Consider the following 25,305-nt stretch of genomic DNA (forward strand, 5'->3'; position numbering starts at 1 on the left):
TCAACAAGTGAATGGATAACAAAATATGGTCTATCCATAAAATGGAAAATTATTCATCCATAAAAAAGAAGAAAGTACTGCTATAGGCTACCTCATGGGTGAATTTTGAAAATAATTTGCTCAGTGGAAGAAGCCAGACAAAAAAGGTCAGATAGCGTATGATTCTATTTATATAAAAAGAATATAAAGAGAATTTATATTTGTCGAGAATAAGCAAATCCATAGAGAAAGAAAGCAGACTGGTGGTTTCCAGGGACTGGAGAAAGCGGGGAATGGGGAGGTACTATTAATAGGTATGGAGTTTCCTTTTGGGGTGATGGAAAATTCTGGAACTAGATAGTGGTGATGGTCGTACAATGATGTGAATGTACTTAATGCCACTGAATTGTATACCTTAAAAAAATTTAAATGGTTCATTTAATGTTATGCATATTTTACCGCAATAAAAAGCAAGAATGGGAAAAAAGAACAAAGCCATCTAACAGTGATCATGCAGAGCATGCTTGTCCATTCTGTCCATAAGGATACCGAGTCCTTGCCAAATGCGTTGGAGAAAACTGCACACTACTCGTACCACATTACTTTGATCAAGCAGCCTAACATCATCAGTGAAGGTATAATTAAAAGCAAATCTGATGATCAGACATGATGTTCTTTGAGACCCCTCTCTCCTCCTTCCACAGCTCACTACTTTCCTGTGTGGGTGCTTGCAAATCATTCTTTGAATATCGTAATCCATTACCTGGGAATAACATCAAGTATGCTAGACTGTTATGTCTGATATTGTCTCCTTTTTCAGAATCACGACTCATCGCCTCCATTTCTCTGGTGTTTCTCCTACTTTCCAACTATAGGCATTAAGGGTCTCATTTGTAAGTTTTCTCTGATTGTTATATTCACCGGGGCCCAAACTCATACTAACAGCCAACAGGTGCTGCATCTTCATCTGTGTTTTTTTCTCCTTTGTTTCTTTTTTCTTTTTCTTTTTTGTAGACATGATGTCTTACTATGTTACCCAAGTTGGTCTTGAACTCCTGGGCTCAAACGGCCCTCCTGCCTCAGCTTGCCACACCCAGCCTTTCTTCTTTGTTTCTGATCTCACTTCCCACCACCCTCCTCTTTGCTTGCTCTACTCTAGCCCATACTAGTTTCCTTCCAATTCCTTACATCAAATATGCCATGCTTCCTCCTGCTAAGCACTCTGTTCACTCTGCCTGGAAAGCTCATCTCCCACATTTTACCTGGTTCATTCCCTCACTTTCTTCAGATCTGTGCTAAAATATCACTTTGCCAGAGAGGCCTTCCCTGACCACTCTATACGAAATAGCAACCCCCACAGCCCCTCTCTGGCATCTCTTTTGCTTGAGATTTATTTATCACCTCCTGACCTATTTATTTATCTACTTATTGTGTGTCTTCTGCTGTTACTCCCTTCATCTTACCTCTTGGCACTTTTCACTACCTGACACATTTATGGGTTTATTGTTGGTTTGTCTGGCACCCCTGGCATGTCACAGGTGCTCAGTAATTATTTATGTGATAAATCAAGGTTGGGCTTCAACTTTCCCCTTACCCATGCAGTCAATCAGCCAAGAATTATCGAGCAATCTTTATTTTCCAGGAACTGCACTAGGTTTCCGAGATGCAGAGAATAAAAATACATGGTCCCTGCTTGTAAAGAGCCTCCAGATTAGTAGGAGTGGATGGACAACCATTTGTCATAGGAGGGGCCATGATGTGGGGAATATCAAGGAGGCCTCACTGAAGGATTGAAAAGGACTGAGATGTTTCTGAAGGCCGAGGAAGGGCTCCACAGGCATTCACAGTCACTGAAGTGTAAGAGAACATAGCTTGTTCGGGAAACTTCAATATTCTGAGGCTGGAGCCCCAGATGCACAGGAGAGAAGGGTGGCACTTATCATCACTTGATTATTTGTTTATCTGTTTATCTATCCCCCACTCTCTTTCCCCTTACCTCTCTGACTTATCACGTTCTGAGCAAGCCCCAAGAGCCTGACCCTCAGCTGAGCACAGTGGCTCACACCTGTAATCCCAGCACTTCAGGAGGCTGAGGCTAGAGGATCCCTTGAGTCCAGGAGTTCAAGGCCAGCCTGGACAACATAGGTAGACCCTGTCTCTACAAAAAATTTAAAAAATTGGCTGGACATGGTAGCACACACTTGTAGCCGCAGCTACTCAGGAGGCTGAGGTGGAGGGATCTCTTGAGCTCAGGAGGTCAAGGCTGCAGAGAGCCGTGATATCACCACTGCACTCCAGCCTGGGTGACAGAACAAGACCCTGTCTCAAAAAAAATAAAAATATTAAAAAGCCTCACCCTGAAGGGCCACTAATTGGAATTTGATACCCACAGGTGATGGAGTATGTGGTCAAGAAGACAAAAAGGGGGAAAACAAGGCAGGGAGCCCAGCAGCTATGTTGTTTGTACAAAGCCTTCATTTTTTCTGCTTGCAGATGGCCACAGTACTTAAGAAAGCTGCCAAGTCAGATTAAAATCAATCAAGAATGTAGAATATGGGTCTTAAGTTCAACAGACAGAACTACTGGTGAGAGAGTTGTTGCCATACAAAGGCCTCCCTGTTTCAGCGTAGGTTGGAGTAGGGCAATGTTCAGGGAAAGGCTGGCTAACCACCCCAGCATGTAATTCAGTCTGTTCTTTTCTCTGTTCTACTAATGATTCATTAAACAGAGTGTACCGCTCACTGCGATCCAGATTCATGACTTCAAATCAAACAGAGGAAGCCAATTTCTGCAAAGTATGAGAAGGAAATACCAGTGCCTTCACCTCAGTTAGGGCAGGCTACAGAAGCAGGAACCCTGCAATTGCTTTTCTCTGGGCAAGATGTTTGTAAAAAACTATAGCTTCAGATCTACACTGAGGACAGGTAGTAGAAAAAAGTCTAGGCTACTGATAAACACATCCCTTGGACTTGGTTACCATTGTGACAAACTTTTTAAACAAACCTAGAAATAAATATGAAGTATTTTAGCTGTAGTTAAATGGTTAGGTTAGAGAAAGAAAAGAAAAGTTGACACTAAATATTTTGTTTTATTTTTGAGACAGGGTCTCTCTGTCGCCCAGGCTGGAGTGCAGTGGCGTGATCTCAGCTCACTGCAACCTCTCCCTTCCGGGTTCAAGCGATTCTCCCGCGTCAGCCTCCCCAGTAGCTGGGATTACAGGCGTAGACCACTAGGACTGGCTAATTTCTTGTATTTTTTGGTGGAGACCGGTTTCACAGTGTTGGCCAGGCTGGTCTCGAACTCCTGGCCTCAAGTAATCTGCCCACCTTGGTCTCTCAAAGTACTGGGATTACAGGCGTGAGCCATTGCACCCAGCCAGGCAATAAATATTTTAAATATAAATATTACAGTCTTAAGAAATTAAATTTCTGATACAAAATTAGCTGGGCATGATGGCGTATGCCTGTAATCCCAGCTACTTGGGAGGCTGAGGCAGGAGAATCGCTTGAACCTGGGAAGCGGAGGTTGCAGTGAGCCGAGATTGTGCCACTGCACTCCGGCCTGAGTAACGGAGCAAAACTCTGTCTCAAAAAAAAAGAAATTAAATTTCTGTTATTTTAAGGAGAGCTGAGAATTGTTGGGAAGTTACTGTGTGGGGAATTAATACTAATATTCACATTCCATTGTGTCATTGTGTACCTACTATGTACTAAGCATCATGATGGGTCCTTGGCATACTTTATTTCATCTTCAAAATAACTTTCTCAAACGTATATATAATATTGATCTAATTTAATAGATGAGGAAATTGAGGTTCTGAGAGATTAAGCAAGCTAAGGTATGAGAAAAAGCCAAGATTTTAAGCCTGGGTCTGCCTGACTTGGAGGGCATACTGTTTTGTGTGGTGCCCTGAAAAGCTCTTTCTGGCTTTTGTGACAAATGCCAAGTGCCTTCCTAAGCAAAGCCCTGTTGCAGAAAGAACAAATGAAAAATTAAATTAGAAAAGCGTATTTACTTACTGTGAATTTGCAGTGATGAAAATCACAGTGAGGAGTTACAGTTTCTAAAGGAGTTGTGAAGAGACATGATTCTCCATTCTTACATTGGGAGATACCCACAAGCACAAAAGAAGCAGTCGAAGGAAAGACTTTTATTTAAGAGGAAGAAAATGCCTTAACTCAAGGTTAAATCATGAATAGAAATTAGGTATAAAATAACAAAGTGGCCGGGCATGGTGGCTCACATCTGTAATCCCAGCACTTTGGGAGGCTGAGGCAGGCAGATCACTCAAGCCCAGGAGTTCAAGACCAGCTTGGGCAACATGGCAAGACCTCATCTCTACAAAAAATACACAAATTAGCTGGGCATGGTGGCATGCGCCCGTAGTCCCAGCTACTCGGGAGGCTGAAGCAGGAGGATCGTGGAGGCTGCAGTGAGCCATGATCATGCCACTGCATCCCAGCCTGGGTGACAGAGCAAGACCCTGTCTCATCAATAAGTAAATAAATAAAATAAGAAAGCATCTTCATGAGAAACACAGAAAAGCCTCAAGAAAAGAGCCCCTTCATTGAGTGCTTGTGCGTTAGGTGCTTTGGGGCAATTCAAAGGAAATTCTAGACATTGGTCTCACCCATTGTACCTGACTGTTCCTAGACTTCTGACATAACTCATGAAACACTTCATTTCTGTTAAGAGTGGAAGCACACGCATGCACACACACACACACACACACACACACACACACACACACACACACCCCCCCAAAGCAATAGCAGATTCGAATTAAGCTTTTGGGGATCACCAAACTAAAAGGACCCTTAAGGTTCTGACTGTTCAGCCCTTCCTTGGACATCACCTACTTCAATTCCAGACTCCTTTTTTTTTTTTTTTTTTTTTTTTTTTGGAGACGGAGTCTCACTCTGTCGCCCAGGCTGGAGTGCAGTGGCCGGATCTCAGCTCACTGCAAGCTCCGCCTCCCGGGTTTACGCCATTCTCCTGCCTCAGCCTCCCGAGTAGCTGGGACTACAGGCGCCCGCCACCTCGCCCGGCTAGTTTTTTGTATTTTTTAGTAGAGACGGGGTTTCACCGTGTTAGCCAGGATGGTCTCGATCTCCTGACCTCGTGATCCGCCCGTCTCGGCCTCCCAAAGTGCTGGGATTACAGGCTTGAGCGACCGCGCCCGGCCCCAGACTCCTATTTTTACATAGTACTTATTTATATTTTATCTGAAATCTACCACCCTGTAACTTTCATCCATTGATCTTTGTTTTCCTCTTGGAATGAAACAGAATTCTCTCTTATATCTCATCTCTTTAAATGCTGTAAGAGAGTCATCTTTTTGCCCCTAAATATTTTATTTCCTGAACTAACTATTCTCATTCATGTTGGCTGTTGTTCGTATGTCATGATTTATAGCACTATATGATATGATTTCTATGAGGGAGTTGAAGTTGGTCTATGTCTTTCATGAAATATGTTTCCCAGAATTGAACATAATAAATAAAAGTATAGTTAAGATTGATTATCAAAGCATAGAACAGTCAGAATATCACATTGCTTTCTTTTTTTTTTCTTTGATACTAGGTCTCGCTGTGTCACCCAGACTGGAGTGCAGTAGCATGATCACAGCTCACTTGCAGCCTCAACCTCCGGCTCAATTCCGCAAGTAGTTGAGACTACAGGTGCGTGCCACCACGCCCAGCTAATTTTTGTATTTTTTGTAGAAACGGTGTTTCACCATGTTGCCCAGGCTGGTCTCAAACTCCTCAGCTCAAGCGATCCACCCACCTCGGCCTCCCAAAGTGCTAGGATTACAGGTGTGCACCACTGTGCCCAGCCTATATTTCTATTTAAACAGTCCAGAAATCCTTTGGTCCCCCTGCCCCTACACACACACTTGGTTTTACAGTCTCATCATGCCCTTGGCTCTTACTGGATTCAGGGCACTAAAATCTTCAAGTATTTTTATCCACATACTGCTATTTAGCAAGTTCTCCCTACAGCCTTAACTTTAGTTCCAAGGATAGAACACTAAAACTTGTCCTATTTAAATTTCATTTTAATAGACATGGCCATTTATGCATGTATTTATGCATTTATCCCCTGCCTTATTTCAAAAGATACTAGGTGACTGATACATCATCCCTCGGCCAATGCCAGGTTGGATCTTGCTTTGTCATCTGATTTATTCACCCTCACTCCCAGCTTCTTGTTCTCCATACACTGATAACCAGGCCTGTTCAGCCCATATCTAGAGTGCTTAAAGAAGTGTTGAAAAAGACCATGCTAGGAAAACGGCCCTGTTCAATACAGACCTTTGACAAAATTTCTAGATTTGACAAAGATAGATCCATTAATCAGCATTCTGGTTATGGAGTGGTTATGCTACTAAGTTATCTTATCATCCATCCAGTTTCTCCACCTTTTTCAGAAGGATGCCATGAAAGAATGAAAAATGTCTTGCAGAAATATGGAAAGTCTATGTCCACAGGATTCCTTTGATATACTAGTCTAATAAACATATCATGAAAGAAACCAGGACCTGTCTGTCATGCTGTTTTTTCTTAGTAAATTCATGTTGTTGTTTTTTTTAAGCATCACCTCTTTTCTCTCTGGAAGTTCAGACACCACCCATTTGATATTCTTAAGAGAGAATTAACATTGAAATTCCCAGTTAACATCTGTATCATCAACCTTCTCCCCACTTCTTTCTTTCTTTCTTTCTTGCTTTCAGAGACAGGGTCTCACTCTGTTGCCCAGGCTGGAGTACAGTGGCATGATCACGGCTCACTGCAGCCTCAGCCTTCGACCTCCCAGGCGCACGTGGCCCTCCTGCCTGAGTCTCCCAAGTAGGTGGGGCCACAGGAGTGTGTCAACATGCCTGGCTAATTTTTTATTTTTGTAGAGATGGGGATCTCCCTATGTTGCCCAAGCTGGTGTTGAACTCCCTGCCTCAAGGAATTCAACCTTCCACCTTGGCCTCCCAAAGTGCTGGGATTCCAGACATGAGCTACTGTGGCTAGCCTTCTTTCCCTTTTTGAAAACCAAGACACTTATCCATTTCCTGTCTTCAGGAAGTGCTTCTATTTCCCATAGATTGCAAATATTTTACAGATCTCTTTTGCAAATTGCTTTCATATTCTCAGATATGATTTGTCCAAACCGGAAGACTCACATTTTTTTAGTTTGTATTGTTGGAATGGGAGTGATGGTAGTAGGGGGAGAGAACAGTTTCTCCAAAGAATGGGGGTACTGTTTTCAAAAGGAGTGAGGGATAATAGGCAAACAAAAGAGATTCCATTGCAGCAGTGAACCTTCAAATTCAGATGCCCTTCAGCAAGGCTCTGTTCTCTCTGTCTAGTCTTTCTTGCATTACCATTACAGGTCTATGCTGTTCTTGTGGTTTGAAATCTTTGATTGCTATCTTCCTCCTCCCAGGTTCTTATGTATCTTTTATAATCTGAGCTCCTCAGAGATCCTTAGGCCCTCTTACCAGCAAATATAGTCTCTTGGATTACTTCCTTGATGCTATGGACTTGATATTCATGTCCCCACCCCCCAAATTCAAATGTTGAAACCTTAATCCCCAACGTGATGATATTTGGAAATGGGGGCTTTTAGATGTCATTAGGTCCTGAGGGTGGAGCCTTCATGATGAAGTAAGTTCTCTTGTAAGAGGAGGCTCAAGAGAGCCAGCTTGTCCTCCTTTTATCTTTCTACCTTGTGAAGATATAGTGAGAAGATGGCTGTCTACAAACCAGTAACAGAGTCGTCATCAGACACTGACTCTACTAGCACCTTGATCTTGAAATCCACAGACTCCGAAACTGTGAGAAATACTTGTTATTTAAGCCACCCAGTCAGTGGTATTCTATTACAGCCATTCAAACTGACTAAGAAACTCCACTATTATTATTTAAAAGCTCTAATTCCTCCATATAGACAACAGGCCCTCACGCTAGTTTGTAATTGACATTTCCTGGAGGTAAATGTATTCATTCAGTTTTGTCGCCTTTAGTAGGCCCTGATCCCATTTCCACGGTTTCTGTTACCAGCGTGGTTGAAAATTAGTCAGAGACCAGAGAAGATGAAGCCATCGTGGGCTTCCAAGGCCAATAGGCTAGGAAATAAATTATTCCTCTTATCAGGATGAAAATGGAATCCTCACATTAGCCTTCCTGATTGCTTGCTTACCTTGTTTTTATACTTTCTAAGTGAACAGGAACAAAGCCACTTGCTGCTGTTCTCATTAACACTAATGATCAATAAGTAGAATTTTTTTTTTTTGCTGATTCTTATATTTTGTTCAACATTATGTATGCTTAATTTAGAGCTTATTAGGGCATTGCCAGTCTTGCTCATTATTTCCTCCACAAAATGAATGTTTCTTGGGCAAGTAGTTAACATGAAGCAACAACGACTGACTCCGTTTTCGTAATTAAGCAAGGCTTTCAGTTACATTTGCTGGGGGCGGGGAGGAAATAAGCAAGAATTAGCATTTAATATTGACATATTTTAGATACTCGAAAGAGAAAGGGGTACTTATAACAATTTCAGCACTGAATATTAATGACCAGAGCTGAATTGGTGTCCAAGGGAAATGTTTGGCCTTGTATCTTCCCCTAAGCTCCTTTGAGGTTCTTTCCATCCTTTAAAATCATGCTTTGAAATGAAATACCGATACATGCTACAACATGGATAAACCTTAAAAACCTTATATGAAGTAGAAGAAGCCAGGCACAACGGGCCACATATTGCATGATTCCATTTGTGTGGAATGGCTGGAAGAGGCAAATCCATAGACAGGAAATAGATTAGTGGTTGCCAGGGATTAAGGGGAATGGGGAGATAGTGGGGTGATGGCTAAGGGGTATGGAATTTATTTTTGCGGCGATGAAAAGGTTCTGAAATTAATTGTGGTGATGAATACACAACTCTGCATGTACTAAAAGCTATTGAATTGTATGCTATAAATGGGTTAATTGTGTGGTGTGTGAATTACATCTCAATATAAAGCTGTTTTTAAAAATCAAACTCTACTCTTCCTGTTACCATTACATATTCTCCTTCTTTGGAATCTTTAGAAACTGGATCACTGTTGCCTTTTCTATCAGGTCCTATTACTATTCTAAATGACTTTGACATCCATATGGATGAGCCAGCACTCAACGCCCCAGTGAGTCCTTTCCTTGGTCTTTGCTTCTCCAGTGACTTTCACCTCCTTTCCACTTGGCCACCCACTCCACCCTTGTTTGTTACAAGCCTCACCTGACTCCCTCACTCTCTCTACAACAGAAACAATGCATTCTCTCAGAACATAGCCTCCAGCACTTCCAGATGTCTCACTGAATTGCTCTAACTATAACCTGGACTTTGAAGGCAGAGTCTTCCTCTTCCTCAACTCCATTACATTCTCTCTTTCTGCTCCATCAGCACCCACAACCTCCCTCCCTGAGCTGAAACTCCCCAATTTCATTTTTACTGCTTTCCTTGCCTGGGTTGAATTCCATGGTTTGTCACTTCAGTCTCTCATTCTTCCATCTCAGTCATCTGGCAAATCTCAACTCTATCAATGAGACTAATTATAGAGTGACCCTGTCACGGATCTCATCTCAACTGTGCTCTCAGTTATCCTTCCATATTGCTCCAGAATCCTCTCTCCAGTTCTCCAAGGTTTCTAGTAGAAACCTGTCCCATACTTCTCAATCCATCTCTACTTCCACCTCCCTCTTCATGCCCAGCAGACAATCTTTTTTTCTTTCCTTTTTTTTTTTTTTGAGATGGGGTTTCACTCTGTCGGAGTACAGTGGTGTGACTGCAGCCTCGAACTCAGGTGATTCTCAGGTGATCCTCCCACTTCAGCTTCCCGAGCAGCTGGGACAACGGGTTCATACCACCACAGCGGCTAATTATTGTATTTTTAAAATAGAGATGGGGTCTTGCTATGTTGCCCAGGCTAGGCTCAAGCCATCCTCTTGCCTCAGCCTCCCAAAGTGCTGAGATTACAGGAGTGAGCCACCGTGCCCGACCTGTATATACATTTACAGCAAGTTTAGTTGACATTTCCCCTTACTCAGGCAAGGCTGTCATATAGACCCTAGAGACAAGACTACTAGCATAAGAATAAAGGATCAGCATTCGAATACATTTGGGGGATATGCTTAGCTATAAGTAAACCACATGCCTACCTACATCCTTTCTTCCTCCCCTACTATCCATTGTTCCGAGCAAAATGGCAGAAATCCTCTTTGCTTATTTAAAGTTTCTCTACCTGTGCTGTAGCTTACATCACCTCTTCACTACTCAGTGTCCTTGTAGTATTATTCACTCCCCAACCCATCTTCAGCTTTTCCCTCTCTACTGACTCCTTCCCGTTAGCATGTCTCTTCCTTCTTAGGCAACAACAGTGCCTCTAGCTTGAGTCCACATCCCCTTATCCAGCTACCTCTCTACTTTTTTCCTCCTCTTTAAATGCAAACCTCCAGTCAAGCACGGTGGCTCACTCCTATGATTCCAGCACGGTGGCTCACGCCTATAATCCCAGCACTTTGGGAGGCTGAGGCAGGCGAACCACTTACGCCCAGGAGTCCAGCCTGGGCAACATGGTGAAACCTCATCTCTACTAAACATACAAAATTAGCCAGGCATGGTGGCGCACGCCTGCAGTCCCAGCTACTCAGAGGCTGAGGCAGGAGAATTGCTTGAACCTGGCAGGCGGAGGCGACAGTGAGCCGAGATTGCCACTGCACTCCAACCTAGGTGACAGAGCGAGACTCCATCTCAAAATAAATAAACAAATCTAAACCTCCTAAAAGAGCTGTCTTCACTTCTTCCTTTCCATTTTTTCCTCCATATGTGACAGTCAGTGTTTCTACACATAACTTCACTCAAATGGCTAAAAAAATTCAATGAGCCCCTTTGGTTCCTACTTGAATTATCACCAATAGTTGTCATATTTGACAACTTTCTCTTTCTTATCAGGATCTCTTCCTTTAGCTTCGTGACTCTACATATTTCTGGATCTCCTCCTGTATCTTCTTTTGTGACTCTTCTGCTGTCTGCCCCCTAAAAGTTAGTATTCCTGAGTTGTGTCCTGAGTATTTGTATAAGTGATCTATTAATAGATAACAAATTACCACAAACTCAGCAGTTTAAAACACCATCCACTTCTTATCTCTCAGTTTCTGTGGGTCAGGAGTCCAGGCACAGGTTAGCTAGGTCCTCTGCTCTGCTTTCACAAGGCTGAAATTAAGATGTCAGCTGGCTCTGCATTCTCATCTGGAGCTCAGGGTCCCCTTACAAATGCATTCAGATTGTTGGCAGAATTCAGTTCTGTGGTCTCCGTTTTTGTTGTAGTTGTTGTTGGCTGGGTTCATTTTCACCTCCTAGACTACTCTGAGATCCTTCCATGTGGCCCCTCCATCTGAGCAATGGAGAAGCTCCTTGTTGAACCTCTCTTATGCTGCAATCTCTCTGACTTATTTTTCTACCAACCAGATAAAATTCTCTTCTTTTAAAGGGCCCATATGATTAGGTTAGGCACGCTTGGATAATCTCTTTATCTTAAGGTCAATTGATTAGTAAGTTTAATTATATCTGCAAATTCCCTTTTGTCAGGCAACTTAATTGTGAGAATAACACCAGGTGGGGAATGTCATGGTAACCATCTTATAATTCTGTTTTCCACAGTTTTTTAAAAAAATATATTATTATTCTATATATTCTCCTGTAGTGATCTCATCCTCCTACTCAGCTTTATTTACCAGCTCTATGCTGATGACTCACAAATCTCTAACTTCAGTTCCAACCTCACTCCTGAGCCTTTAGACCTGTATCAACAACTCCCACTGTTTACTTGGACGCCCCACAGATATTTGATTTTAGAGGCTGAAAAATGAGTTCATCATTTCACCACCAGCCTGCCTTCTTCGTGGGTTCTCTCCCCCAGGGAATCATCTCCCAGTGTCATCTCTGACTGTATGCCCACTCCCCCTCACCACATCAAAACAACTTATACCAATCAATCCAACCTCCTAAACGCTCTCTAGTATACCTCCTTTTCTTGATTAATAAAGAAAAGGAGAAAATAAGAATAACCCTGCTTATTCCTTGTTCCGGCTACCTTCACCTCTCATGTGAATTATTCAACAGCCTCCCAACTGGTCTCCTGGCCGCCAGTCTTGATCTCTGCAATGGACATTTGGATCTGCTTGTTCAATATCCATTCCAACCTCCTTGTGTTCCTTTTGGAAAATTAAAAACTACATGTCTTAGCTAGGCTTCTGGTTGCGATGTAGATTCCAACAATCAGGTACACCCATGCAAGATTTGGAAGGTGGAAGTGATATATCATGAACAGGGGGCCTGCTTCTGCTATTTCTGGGGCAAGCAGGGTTATGAAAACATTTGGCTTTCAGTAACAGTTGTAGAGGGAGTCCAGTGTCCAGTCCCTAGCTACATGAGTGAAAAGCAGCAGTGAAAAAAGGCATCCTCTTTGCTGGCAACAGCTTTCTGATTTCCAGATCATGGCAGGGAAGTGATAGTCCTGGAGCCAGCAGTTACATGGAAACAGTGGCTTAATATTCCAGCTCACTGATCACAGCAGAGGCATCAGCTCTCTGGCAGTCAAGTTCTGCAGTGCTATTCTGGAAGGTTTTCCTGGAAGCTCAGCCCAGATTTCGCTCCTCCAGCAATTCCAATCATTTTTAAACTGCTTCTGTTTGTATGGTTTATTTTATCTACAACTGAACTCTGACTACAGTATATCCTATGATTTACCACATTTCATCCAGAGTGAGCTCTCTGAAACTCTAGAACTCAAATCCAATAATGGCATTGCCCTTGCTTAAAATCTTTCAATATCCTTATATAAAGTCCAAATGTTTTAATCTTGTTTGAAAGATCCTGCATGACCTGGTCCTCCTATTCTCTGCAGACTCATCTTTACCCAGGAACCCTCTGGCCACACTAACCTTCCATTCAGGTACCTAAAATATGAACCCATCTGTTTGTCTTGGCAAATGTCATTCTCCCTAAATGGAACATTCTTGCCCTGTCTTCTCTTGAGTATCTCCCCCATTATTTTCTGATCTTGGCCTAAGGGCTTTGTCCTCCAAGAAACCTTGTCTGACCCCACCACCCACCACTACCACAAAAACTCTGGGCTAGGCACTGTCCTGTGTGTTCCCATAGGTCCCTGGCCTTCCTAGTTTGAAACATTGTACTATTTGAAACTTCCTAGTTTGAAACATTGTATTGCATTGTACTGGGATTGCTGATTGTATACTATGCCATCCCTCTTGTCCCTATTATAGTTTAAGAACCTGGTGAAAGTTTCCATGTCTAAGTTGTGTTCTATTTTACCCCCAGTCGTCAGTGAGTACCTGGCACATGTATGCAAATTGAATGAAGTAATAAAGAAGGTGAAGCATTTTAAGCAGAAGGTTTAATCTCTATTGGATTTATGTTTTAGAAAAGCGTGTGGCCATGTGCAGAAAGAACCACAATGGAATCAGGTGGAGGGAATGAGCTGAGATATAAAGTTCAGTTTGTTAGTCTGACCTAGTGCAATATTAGTGGGGATGGAAAGAAGGAGAATACTCCAGAAAAACTGATAACACTCAAGAAGTAATGAGACAGGGTCCATTAAATCTTATATTTTTGGGGGGGGGGACGGAGTTTCATTCTTGTTGCACAGGCTGGAGTGCAGTGGTGCGGTCTCGGCTCACTGCAACCTCCACCTCCTGGGTTCAAGCGATTGCCCTGCCTCAGCCTCCCAGGTTCAAGTGATTCCCCTGCCTCAGACTCCTGTGTAGCTGAGATTACAGGCATGCACCATCACGCCCAGCTAACATATATATATAGATATAGATATAGATACAGATATAGATATAGATACATATTTGTATTTTTATAGTAGAGACAGGGTTTCACCATGTTGACCAGGCTGGTCTCGAACTCCTGACCTCAGGTGATCCGCCCGCCTCGGCCTCCCAAAGTGCTGGGACTATAGGCGTGAGCCACCGTGCTCAGCCTAAACCTTCTTTTGGCACCTCAATTCAACTTAATTAACATTTTAGAGTACTTACTCTATACAAAGCATTGCATTAGGTTATGCCATAAAGCATTTCTTAAGATACTATCCCAGTTTTGGAGATCGCAAGGGTTTCAGTCAGCTAGTAAAGACATAAATACTTTAATACCAGGCAGAGAGGCAAAAGGAAGTAGAATTGAAGAGTTTATGTTTCAAGGGTAAGCTAGTGTGGTTTTTCAGTTTATTTATTTATTTGTTTGCTTGTTTTCGTCTAAAGATAACGGGCTAGTAGTTTCTGGGCAATAGACAGTGTCCCATGGTGGCAAGAACATTGCCTGGAGACAGAATATAGGAGTCTTACTTCTCCACCTGCCACTAACTGGTATGATCTTGAACAATTTGCTTAACTTCTCTGGACTTCGTTCTTCACTTGTAAAATAAAATTTTTGAATAAAATTACCTTTAAAATTCTATTATCTTATACATGTGTTATATTTAAAATATGTACAGTATTTCTAAAATTTTTCATCAAATCATCTAATTAAAATGTTCATGTATTCTAAATAGTGCTTTAGGATAAATATTTTAACTTAGCTTTTTGTACAGTATTTAGAAGACAAGGATATAATAGAGTCAAAAATAAATCTCAACCTTTGGTTTTTTGATTCTAAGAGGTTGATATTAATACTGTATTCACTTTTGCCAATTAGGGACAGTTTACCCAAATGTGATTGCCCACCATCCCACTTCACTTCCTCAGCCCTGTCAGCCTTATGATTTTTAAAATTTTGCCTTATCTATTGCCTACTATGAATGCTAGGCTTTGTCAGAGGAATGTAAAAAAGAGCCTTGAATCATTCTTTTTGCCCTCTTTGATAGACAAGTAGTTTAAAATTCTGTGCTCAGACTGTTTAACAATTCTTCTCAAATTTCAATGGAAGGGAGACATATAAAAGAGTGCAAAAAGCAGGATTAGAATCAAGTATCCACTTGAAAATTCACTTGCTCTTCCCATCACTATGCATGGCTCCTTCTCTTTGTAACTAAGTATGCAACGAGCTTTCAAGAATGAACAGGAATGCTAGCAGCTGTAATAAATGAACCTCGGAAAAAAAATCAGTGGCTTAATACAAAGTTATTTCTCATTCATTTCAAGTACAATTGGCGGTAGGAGTGATGATGGTGGTGGTGGTTTGTGTACTCCTCTTCCTTGCAGTCATTTGGGAACTCACCCGGGTGTCATCATCCAAGTGGCAAAAGCAGGTCAGCGGAGGGAAGGAGGGAGGAAGGAAACAGACTTTCCTGTGGGAGGTTTTTATGGGCTAGATCTGTCACTTTTATTCCTATTTCATTGGCCAGATCTCAGCTTCATGGGCACGCCTAACTGCAGAGGAAGCAGCGCAATAAGGTCTAGCTGTGTGCTAAGGAAGAGAACGGGCAGGTTTTGATTACTGCTTAGCGGTCTCTGGTCTCTGCCTTACCCCCAGGGCACGTTGATTCTCTCTAGCTGTTCCCTCTAGACTTCTTCCTTTCTACCCCACGTCTTTAGTTGTTGACAAAATATTTCAGAGGTGACTCCTACTTGCCATGAGTAGTTGGGAAATATTTTTAAGGTAGTGATTTTCATCAAGTAAGCATCTGACTTTTATGATGCAACCTTCAAGTTTCCCTAAGCACTCCAATTTCTGCCTTAGAATATTATAGTGAATTAGTTTGTGCAGGACATACAATGACCATATGTCATTCTCAGTTGTGCATGTAGATTTAGCTTCAGGAGAATATAACTGGGAATATTACTCTTCTAATGTTCTCGGGTTTCATGAGGTCAGTGATTAAAAAAATATTCAGATCTCAAGTTTCCTTTAGACCATGAAAATTATATTACAACTTTCTAGCTGGATATCATAGCTTTTTTTGGTATAGAGCAATGGTTCTCAAAGTGTGGTTCCCAGACCAACAGCATCAGCATCACCTGGAAACTTGTTAGTAATGCAATTCTCAGGCCTCACCTCAGGCCTCCTGAATCAGAAACTATCGGAATGAGGCCCAGCAATCTGTATTTTCACAAGTCCTCTAAGAGAATATGCTAGAACCACTGGTTTAGCAATTTGGAGTTGAGTTAGATCATTGTTGAAGCATTTCACTTCAAGGATCAAATCAAGACATTATTTGAAATCATTTGTTTAAAACATACAGAATCTCTTATATTGCTGTGAATTAAGAGTGACAAAGAAATTCATCGAATGAAAATATTGTGAAGAGCCCTGGGAGGTCATGAGAGCACATAGTTTTCAAACGTGTTGGTTACAGAAATCTAAGGTTCTATGAAGCATTTCTAGGGGTTTCCTAAAAGAAAACGTTCATACATTTGGTTGATGACTATCCTTTGACCATCCAGGGTTTGTCTCTAAACTTGAAATTCTGTGTCAGAAGAAATGGAGCTTTAGGACCAAGTCAATATCTTATTCGTCTTTATATCTTCATTACCTTCCAGAGTGCCCCAGTATAAAGCAGATACCTAACGAACATTTACAATATATGGATGGATGGAATAGGCATTTCATGGATTCAAGTGTTTAAGTAACTTTTACTAATATTCTGGGGTCATTTTAAAAAAAATCATTTTGGATAGTTTATTCTAGTTGCTATTATATAATACTGATTGCTTTATGTATGCCGCCAGTCTTTTCAGCAGTTTAGGATTTTATCTAGCAGATATTAAGAACAATGCCTACAACTCCGAGAAAGGGGGGGTGCAGAGAGAGAGAAAGAGAAACTTACATGAAGATAGTGTTTGTTCCATTTCTTGAAATGTCTATAAAAATATGCTACTGCATGTTAATCTTTTCAGTGACTAACCCAGAATTTCTTCCTCAACCTTGGCACTAGTGACATTTGGGGCTGGATCATTCTTTGCTATGGGATCTGTCTTGTACATTGCAGGATGCTGGGCAGCATCCCTGGTCTCTGCCCACTAGATGCTGGCAGCATCACCTACTACTCCTAGTTGTGACAATCAAAATGTCTCCAGACACTGACAAGTGTCCCCTGGGAGGCAAAAGGGCCCAGGCTGAGAATCACTGCTCTATCCTAATGTTAATAGGGCAGTAGTAATTTTCCTGCATTTTATTCAAAGCTATGGAAACAGGCTTCGAGAAAGAGCATATGTTCCACATTTCTCTTTAGCTCATTGTTGAGGACTTTGGCAGTGACAGCTCTATCTATTTTGAAATGATTTGGTTCACAAATCCTCATTATTTTAGGCCATTTTTCTCCCTGGAACAACTTTATCTTTGGAGATGCAAATTCACAAACTCTAAGCATCTTTTTTACACTTTCTGTGATCTTCTACAAGGCTTCAGCACTGAATTCCGTTATTGGGCATTTTTATTTAATAATTTCTAAATAATCTATAGACTGGCTAAAGGAACTCTGTATAAGTCCATAATACAGAGCTAGCAACTAACTGAATGGTTTTTATCTATTTCGTTACAATAGTTTAAAAAATTATTTAAGAGAAAACCTAAGTAAAATGTAGTAATACCTTTTATTACTTCCTACTGCAAGATTCTGTCCATGGAAAGAAAGTCACCATTGCTTCTGGGATTTACTTCCCGGTATCTAAAGAATATGCTAACAATTCTAGTTCGTGATTTATTTTAGATGTTATCTATTTTCTTCCCTTTAGCACATGAGGATTTAGCATTATTTCAACCTCCCCTCACTTCTGCTCCTCCATAATATCAATATATTACAATTTTTCTTTAAATGTTTAAATGATGAGCTGACAGTGTATCCTGACATCCTTATCGACATCCTCATGTAAATGTTCTCTCTCTTATTTTCCACGTGGGTATGTGTTTTAAATAGTCCCTTTAAAAAAAAATTTAATGGTATTTTGAGAGAGTGAGAGGATAAAAGTATATGGCCATCACACAATTAATAGGAAACTAAAATTATTTTTGAAAACTTTGGAAAGATTACATAAAAAGTCTCAAAATTTTATGGTTAGAAGGTAAAGATTTCTATTTTCCCCTCACCTCTTACATTTAGCATAAATGACAGTGAAGCATTTTTTTCAAATCTAAGAAACAAGTATAAAATCTGATTTTTAATTTTTCATGAAACGAATTTTGTATATAATTCTTATATCATTATTAATACCAATAAATCAGGACCATGTGGAAAACAAAAACAGAGGATTAGAAAAGATAACCAATTGACATGACAGATGAAGAAGATACTAGGTGAGAAGAAACATGTATATAACAAAGCCTACCATTGGGAAATTGTGGGAATCAAAGTCAAGCAGTTAATTACTAACAAAGATGGCAACCATGTTTCTTTTGTCTTTCACAGTGAATGCATAATTAGCACTTAATACTAAGACTAGGGAATAAACCATCTATAATCTACTGAAAAAGACCATCTGCTTCTATAAATTTTGTTCTCATACACTTGCCAAAGGAAGAGAACATATTAACAAAATAATGGGCCCTGCACTGGTAATTGCTAGGTTGTTTGCAGTTGTGCTGCTGCTATTAGAATTTAATAAGCCATTCCTTCTGCTAAATTAATAAGCAGCCAAGATTATGTAATAGCTGCTTTCAGCTGCTAATTATTTTTCCCACAATTCCTTCCCCTCCCTACCCCTACCCCCACCTTTTTTTGGCTAGGAACAGGAAGGGAGACTGCCAGTATGTCATCAGCAAGTCTCCCGTCCTCATTTTCAGAGCCACAGAGCAACATTAGGAGGATAATCAGTTTAAACTTGGAGGTGGCTATCTCAGGAACCTTGAGGATGTAAGTGTTTTGTACAGAAAAAGAGAAAAGCAGCATTTGAATTCAGAGGGCGAGTTTTCATTGTGTAGCATTAGAGCTATCTTTTCACTGGTTAATGGCATCTGTTTCTTGTAGTAAGAGAGAAATGGGACATTTGAAAGTACCTTTGGGGCATGACTGGGTAGGGAGAAATCTGTTGGGGGCGAAAGGAACCTAAAGAACTACAGAAAGTCAGCTCTGTGCCATGTGTCATCCCCTTTCTTTAATATTCCAGTATACATTAATCATACATGTTAGTAGGAGACTTTGCAAGCAGCATAGTAGTGCTTGAAAAGGGGAAGTATTACACATTTTTTTGTTTTGTCATACAAAGGCCTTTTTTAAAATGCCCCCAAAACTACTGTCTTAGTTTCGTAGATACTAAAATGCACACAAAAAGAATATAATTCCTAATAAAGGATTCCTTTACATTGATTACATTTAGCTTCGTGAAAAAATTAGCATTTCTTTTACTTTAGGCCATTAAAAAAATTCTGGCGACTATACCTAGGAACCTTTGCAAAAGGGACATGGCCCAACAAAAGCAATTTTCTCGCTTCCTTTGTAGGAACCTAGGTGACTCGGATAATGAATAGCATGCGATATGGGAAACCCGTGGCTCTTCAAGGAAGGTCACCTAATCCCGTGGGACTCCCCTTTCCTTATCTGTAAATGACTAGATGATTCATCCATTCTATCATTCAGAAAATTACGAACATCCATTATGCCCCGGCATTACGCTCAGCATTACAGCTCTTAACAAATTTATCATTTTATGGTCTTTATCAGTCAACTCACATTTATTGTGTTATACACCAGGCAGTGAACTAGACTGGGATGCAAAATGAATACAACTTAAGGTGTGCTAAATAAAGGCTAACGGGCATGTGGGTGAAAGAGGGAATCGCTCTTACAGGGTTTTAGGGTGAGGCTTCATAGGAGATGTGACATTTGAGAGCAAGGACATGCCAGGCACAGCAAGTCGTCGGCAGTGCTAAACTGGAACCCAGGCGGCTGGTGGGGCGACCCAGTGTGAAGGAAGCGGGATCTCGAAGGTGAGGTGCTGTCCGGGCTTTTCAGCCGAACGGATGGTAACTCCGCAGCACCGAAGATGGGCGAGGCGAGCCCAGGGAACAGACTCCCGCGAAGCTTGGGGCGAAAGGTGTCTGGGCTAGGGCTGGAGCAGTGCAATGGGAAGGAGAGGCCGGATTCCGGACAATTTTGAGGCAGAATGATAGCAAAATGCCCGTGAATGGGTGACGAGCTCCACAGAAGAGCTGACTTGTTTTTCCAGAGTTGCAGCACTCCCTCGTCTCCTCCCACCCTTATCGTCAGCCGTCACACCTCCCCGACCCACCCTCTGGGGACACAGAGAATCATTAGAGCTCAAACGAGGCTCTTCGCTGTCTGGAACTTCCCGGCCCCGCACCTCCGGCTAGGCTGAGGACGCTGCAGAATCCGGTCCTCCTATCATTAAACAGGCAGCATACCCGCCCGCGCGCGTCCCGGAGGCACCAGCAGGAGTGCGCGGGCGCGCGGGCCCGGCAGACGCCGCTTCCGGGTCACGTGGCCCGGCTTCCGGTTCGCACCACCCCCTCAGCAAAGAAGCCTCCAATCGGCTTCCTTGGATTCAGCGGTTACCTGCGCTGCCTCCGGTGCCGCTGGCAACTGCTGAGCCGCTTCCCGCGCGTCGCCTAGCCCGCCCCTCAGCTCGCCGCAGCCCCGGCTCCTCCCTCGTCCGGCCCCCGGGGCGGGGTCTGTCAGCTCGCCCTCCCCTCTCCGCCTAAGCCTGCCCTCCGCCAGCCGGGTCCCCTCCCCACAGCACCACGGCTTCTCTTCCTCAGCACGGCGACAGGGGCTTCCCCTTAGCCGCCGCCGCCGCCGCCGCCGCCGCCGGCCGAGCTCCGCCGCGCCCGCGGCCCGCGGCCGCCGTAAGTCCCCGGGGACGAAAGGGGGCGCCGGGGATGGAGAGGGGGAGGGAGGGCTGGGCGCGCCCCCCGCCACCCCGAGCGCGCCCCGCGACCCCACCCCGAGCCTGCCCGGCCCGCCACTGGGTCGCCGCGCCTGCAACTCACTTCTCTCAGGGTCCGCGTCCTCCGCACCACTCCGCGCCGCGCCCGGGGATGTGGGGGCCAGTCCCGGGCTCCGCGACAGCCCCGCGGCACCTGTGGTTCGGGAATCGCCTCAAGTTTTGCGGGGCGTTTTCGGGAGGGGCCGGGGGCGGTGGCGGCCGAGGACTCTTGGCGCCCCCTGCGCGGCGGCGGATGCCATTGTCTGCTCCGCTCCTTGCCTGTCACCTCGCCCGGGCTTGGTCAGTGATGGAGTGTGGCCACGGGAGTGGGGGGGAGGCACCGGCGACGGCCGGACCCGAGGAACGCTGGCCCCGAGCCCGCGCCGCGGCTGAGCCCATTGTTTTTAATGCCAATCTCGAGGAATTGTGGTGCCCTGTGATTTGCGGCAAAATCAAAGCGCTGGTTTTTAACACGAGGGAAGGAATACTCGTGCCTTGCAACCGGGTTTCGTCCCATGTTAGGACATAATTTATTTTAAGGAGAATATTCGTCCTGCAAAGTGGTAGGGCGGGTACAGGACCCTGCTCCAGACAGCCTTGAGCCCATACTCTTTGCAAGCAAACCCTCACCCTTTCTGGTCACCAAGATCTAGGAATACGAGATCCATTCTTTTCCAAGTTCTGGTAACGGGTTTGCAGTAAATGTCCAGTTGATGCTTCACTTGCTGCTCCCTTCGAATGCCGCTATCTTCAGGACTTGCACGGGAGGCACTTTGGTATCATCTAATAATGTCCTTATATTTTGTTCCCCTGACGCATTTTAAGTGAGGTAATAAGACCATTTTAACTTTACTAAAGTTGAATTGCCACGTCATAAATTTCTAGATATCTTGTTGATACCTTTTTGGGTGGTTATAAAAAACGACTATAATTTCTTACCGAAATTTAGGGCCCATTTTTATTCTACATTGGTTCTGTAAATTTCCCCTCCCCGTCTTCAAATTCAAGATGGTGTGGTGAATCTTGAGAATCATGCTTGAATCTTACTTGCAGTAACGCTGTTAAAGGAACTTACAGTGGTTAAAAGAAAAAAGGATACCTATGTGAATTCTGGCTTTAAATTACCTTTGTAGAAACAATACTTCTGTTTGCAGTTGAGATGACCAATTGAATTACAAAAAGCTTGGGTTAAAAATGAAACATGCAGACTAATCAACACATTTGCGATCACAAATAAATACATACAAATTAGTTTAAGTATAAAACACACTAGAATTCAGCATCCACTCTATCTGTAGATACTATTTTTTTAAAGTATTTCATGTAATGTTTCAATACTAAATCTTATTTAACAAGTGTAAATCTTATTGTGGCCTTTTAAATGTTTGTTTTCTTTTTCATAATACTACATTAACTCAGTTCTAGATTTTGTACATATTTAAGTTGGAATGTTTTAAAAGTAAGATGAAAACATACTTTTTTATTAAGGAAAATTTGTAGTTATGAGATTTTTCGGTTAATATTTTGGATAATTCTGTTTTGCTTGAAATATGCCATCATAAACCGACGAGAGCATTCTAAGATATAAGCTACTGTCTACAAGTAGTTCACCCTGGAACTAGAACGGCCTCAGGGTGAAAAATAGCAGGTCTTCCGTTTCTTTCAAAAATACCCAAATCAATTGATGTCTACCATTTTCTTTTGATACATATAGAGAGTGCGCAATGTATAGCACAGGTAGAAAATAGTTTCTTAAATTGAAAGAGTGGTCTTTATTTTTCTTCAAAAATTTCGCTTCAGCTTATTACAAATTTTTCTTTTTTCTCTTGCACACTCCCCTCCAAACTTAACGTGGAACAGGGTGGGATTGGAAGGTTTGCATCTAGAGAAGATCTGTCCAAAAGAATTTCTTGCTATTTTAATTGGCATAGAAATATTGATGGCTAGTAATCATTTGTCATTTAAATGCCCCATCCCCCAAAGCTTCTCTGTGAAACACATAATCTTAACTTTATTGATTCAAAGTATTACATGTAATCTTGATTTTATTTATCTTAACAGATGCAGTTTATGTTGCTTTTTAGTCGTCAGGGAAAGCTTCGACTGCAAAAATGGTATGTCCCACTGTCAGACAAAGAGAAGAAAAAGATCACAAGAGAACTTGTTCAGACCGTTTTAGCACGGAAACCTAAAATGTGCAGCTTCCTTGAGTGGCGAGATCTGAAGATTGTTTACAAAAGGTATAATTTTTATTTATCATAAAGGTGAAATAGAATCAAATGTTAGGTCATTTAGGAAATTGCAGACTTTTGAGTGATGACATTTCTAAATAATGATTAATAAAGATTTAGATGAAATAGGTTTAAGGTAAAGCTTTGTGTTTTTAAAATAACTGGTGTTTTCACTGGTAATTACTGAGGCTGGAATGATAAAGGCAGGGAAATCATTTGAAAACTAGTTATATAATTGAAGGCATAAATGATTATTCATGCTTAATCATCTTTATAGAAGAGTTTAATGAATTCATTTCATTGCAGGGGAAAGTAGGGTCAGTATTTTAAATTGTGTGAGTAATTATCTGAATTTAGACAAGTATAGATAGTCTAATCCTTTTTCTCCGAAAATCTATAAAGCAATGACTAATATTTGTCATGCCTTTTATCTGATTTTTAGAATCTTACGTATAAATACCTTGAATATGTAGACTATTTCAATCACATAGCTGTTTTAAAAACTTTATGTGTATAAGAGATCTGTTTGTGAGTAGTGTTTATTAACTTTAAGTACCCTTGTTGCTATGGTGGGGGTGCAGTTAAATATGACAGATAATTTTGCCAAGGACAGGTTTTTTTAAATTTTGATGTTACAAAATGACTCATAGATTGGCTTTTAACACTGAAAATTTTTTTAATGCTATACATCTTTATTTTATAAATATCTGAATCCCTGAATACCCTAAAATAAATTTCTCAAGATTGTTCTAAGTAGGGTAAAAGAAATAAACTTTCTTCTTTTACAGAACATTTTTTGAGGGGACATTTACTTCATTCCCCATTTGTTTCTTTTTGAATTATTTACTGAATTTAAGATAAGAGCATTTCTGCATATAAAAAGTTCTCTTGTGTGGGGAATATGCATGGAAGTAACAGTATGGGATAAAATGAGGGTGGGAGAGAAGTCTGGTTTTCTTCTCGGCTTCCATTTATTGCACTCCAGATACGGGTTGGATATTTTGTCAGGGAGATGGCTGGGAAGAAATGGAGATGACAAGACATAGAGAGTTTCTTAAATATTGAGGACTCCTCTTTATTATTGAATGATCTTTGGTGATTTAGTATCTTTGTGTGATTTTGTATCCAGTGTTTGGTTTGGTCTTATTAAAGATCATAGAAAAATCATATCATTTGAGAGGTGAGAGATGTTTTACAGTAATCTAGTCAGGTGATTTTGTTCTGTTTTGTTTCGTTTTAAGCTTTTTGCCCCATGGGTAGAACCTTAAATAAAATGACTGGAAGTGAGGCTGCTCCACGTAAAATCAGAAACGGGGATCCTGTATCCTGGCTCACTTGGCCTTTACCCCTCTGCACAGGAGACAGTTCTGAGTTTGAAAACTGCCGTTGTTGATCAAACTTCAATTTTTTAATGAATGCGAATTTGGGAGAGGTGACTTGTCTAGGGCCATATGCCAGTTAGTGATTGACCTGGGGCTGCAACTCAGATCTTAAGCTTGGAGGCAAAGATTTTAAACAGGGCTGGAAAAAGATCAGGTTTACATATCTTAAAAGACTGAACTGGGACAATGGATGAGGGCAGGAGGGGCTGAGACTGGCACCTACAGAATCAGTAGGAGACTATTTGAGATCCTGAACCCATTTGCTGGAAAGGAGGGCTATTACTAAATAGCCATTATCAAATAGGTAGGTTTGATAAGACTTGGTCACCTCTAGAAGTGGGAAGAACATGGGAGGTGGAGGCAGGAGAATCGCTTGAACCCAGGAGTTAAAGCCCAGCCCTGGCAACTTAGTGAGACCCTGCCGTCTCTACAATAAAAACAAACAAACAAACAAAAAAGTTAGCTGGGCATGGTGGCATGCACGTGTAGTCCTAGCTGCTCTGGAGGCTGAGGTGGGAGGATTGATTGTGCCTGGGAGTTCAAGGCTGCACTGAGCCCTGATTGGGCCACTGCACTCCAGCCTAGGTGACAGAGTGAGACCCACAACAACAACAACAACAAAAAGTGGAGAGAGCAGCGAAGGAAAGGGAGGAGTGGTGTGACCTCCACATTTCTGGTTTGCTGATGGGGTACAAGGTGAGCTAGAGAACTCAGCTTATTTTGGGGCAGGTTGATTTGGGGATGTCTATGTGACTTTCATTAAGAGAAGCCTGATTTTCTGGTGGGATGTGGTTGGCGTAGGTATGGAAGTCTGGGGAAAATAAGACAAAGTATTAGATCACCAGCATT

General features: G+C 42.0%; 1 protein-coding gene and 1 long non-coding RNA gene across 5 annotated transcripts in view; one reads left to right on the forward strand and one right to left on the reverse strand.

The window, feature by feature from the left end:
* Positions 1–21,187, reverse strand: part of LOC139360654 (uncharacterized) — a 166,463-nt gene extending 145,276 nt beyond the window's left edge. The window contains exon 1 of the long non-coding RNA XR_011618187.1: positions 20,908–21,187. This is a non-coding gene — a long non-coding RNA (uncharacterized lncRNA). The remainder of the gene's footprint in view (positions 1–20,907) is intronic.
* LOC105478165 (adaptor related protein complex 1 subunit sigma 2) overlaps positions 20,619–25,305 on the forward strand; it is a 28,307-nt gene continuing 23,620 nt past the window's right edge. For 3 of the 4 annotated variants that reach the window (XR_985190.3, XR_011618184.1, XR_011618185.1), the window contains exons 1-2: positions 20,619–20,763; positions 22,905–23,083. Coding sequence is in view for 1 of the 4 variants with exons in the window: in XM_011735215.2 (XP_011733517.1) it covers positions 22,905–23,083 (179 nt within the window). In the remaining 3 variants the exon portion in view is untranslated. The remainder of the gene's footprint in view (positions 20,764–22,904; positions 23,084–25,305) is intronic. The other variant, XM_011735215.2, reaches the window with a different exon arrangement.

This window comes from Macaca nemestrina, chromosome X (assembly GCF_043159975.1).
Source record: "Macaca nemestrina isolate mMacNem1 chromosome X, mMacNem.hap1, whole genome shotgun sequence".
Taxonomy (NCBI): Eukaryota; Metazoa; Chordata; class Mammalia; order Primates; family Cercopithecidae; genus Macaca; species Macaca nemestrina.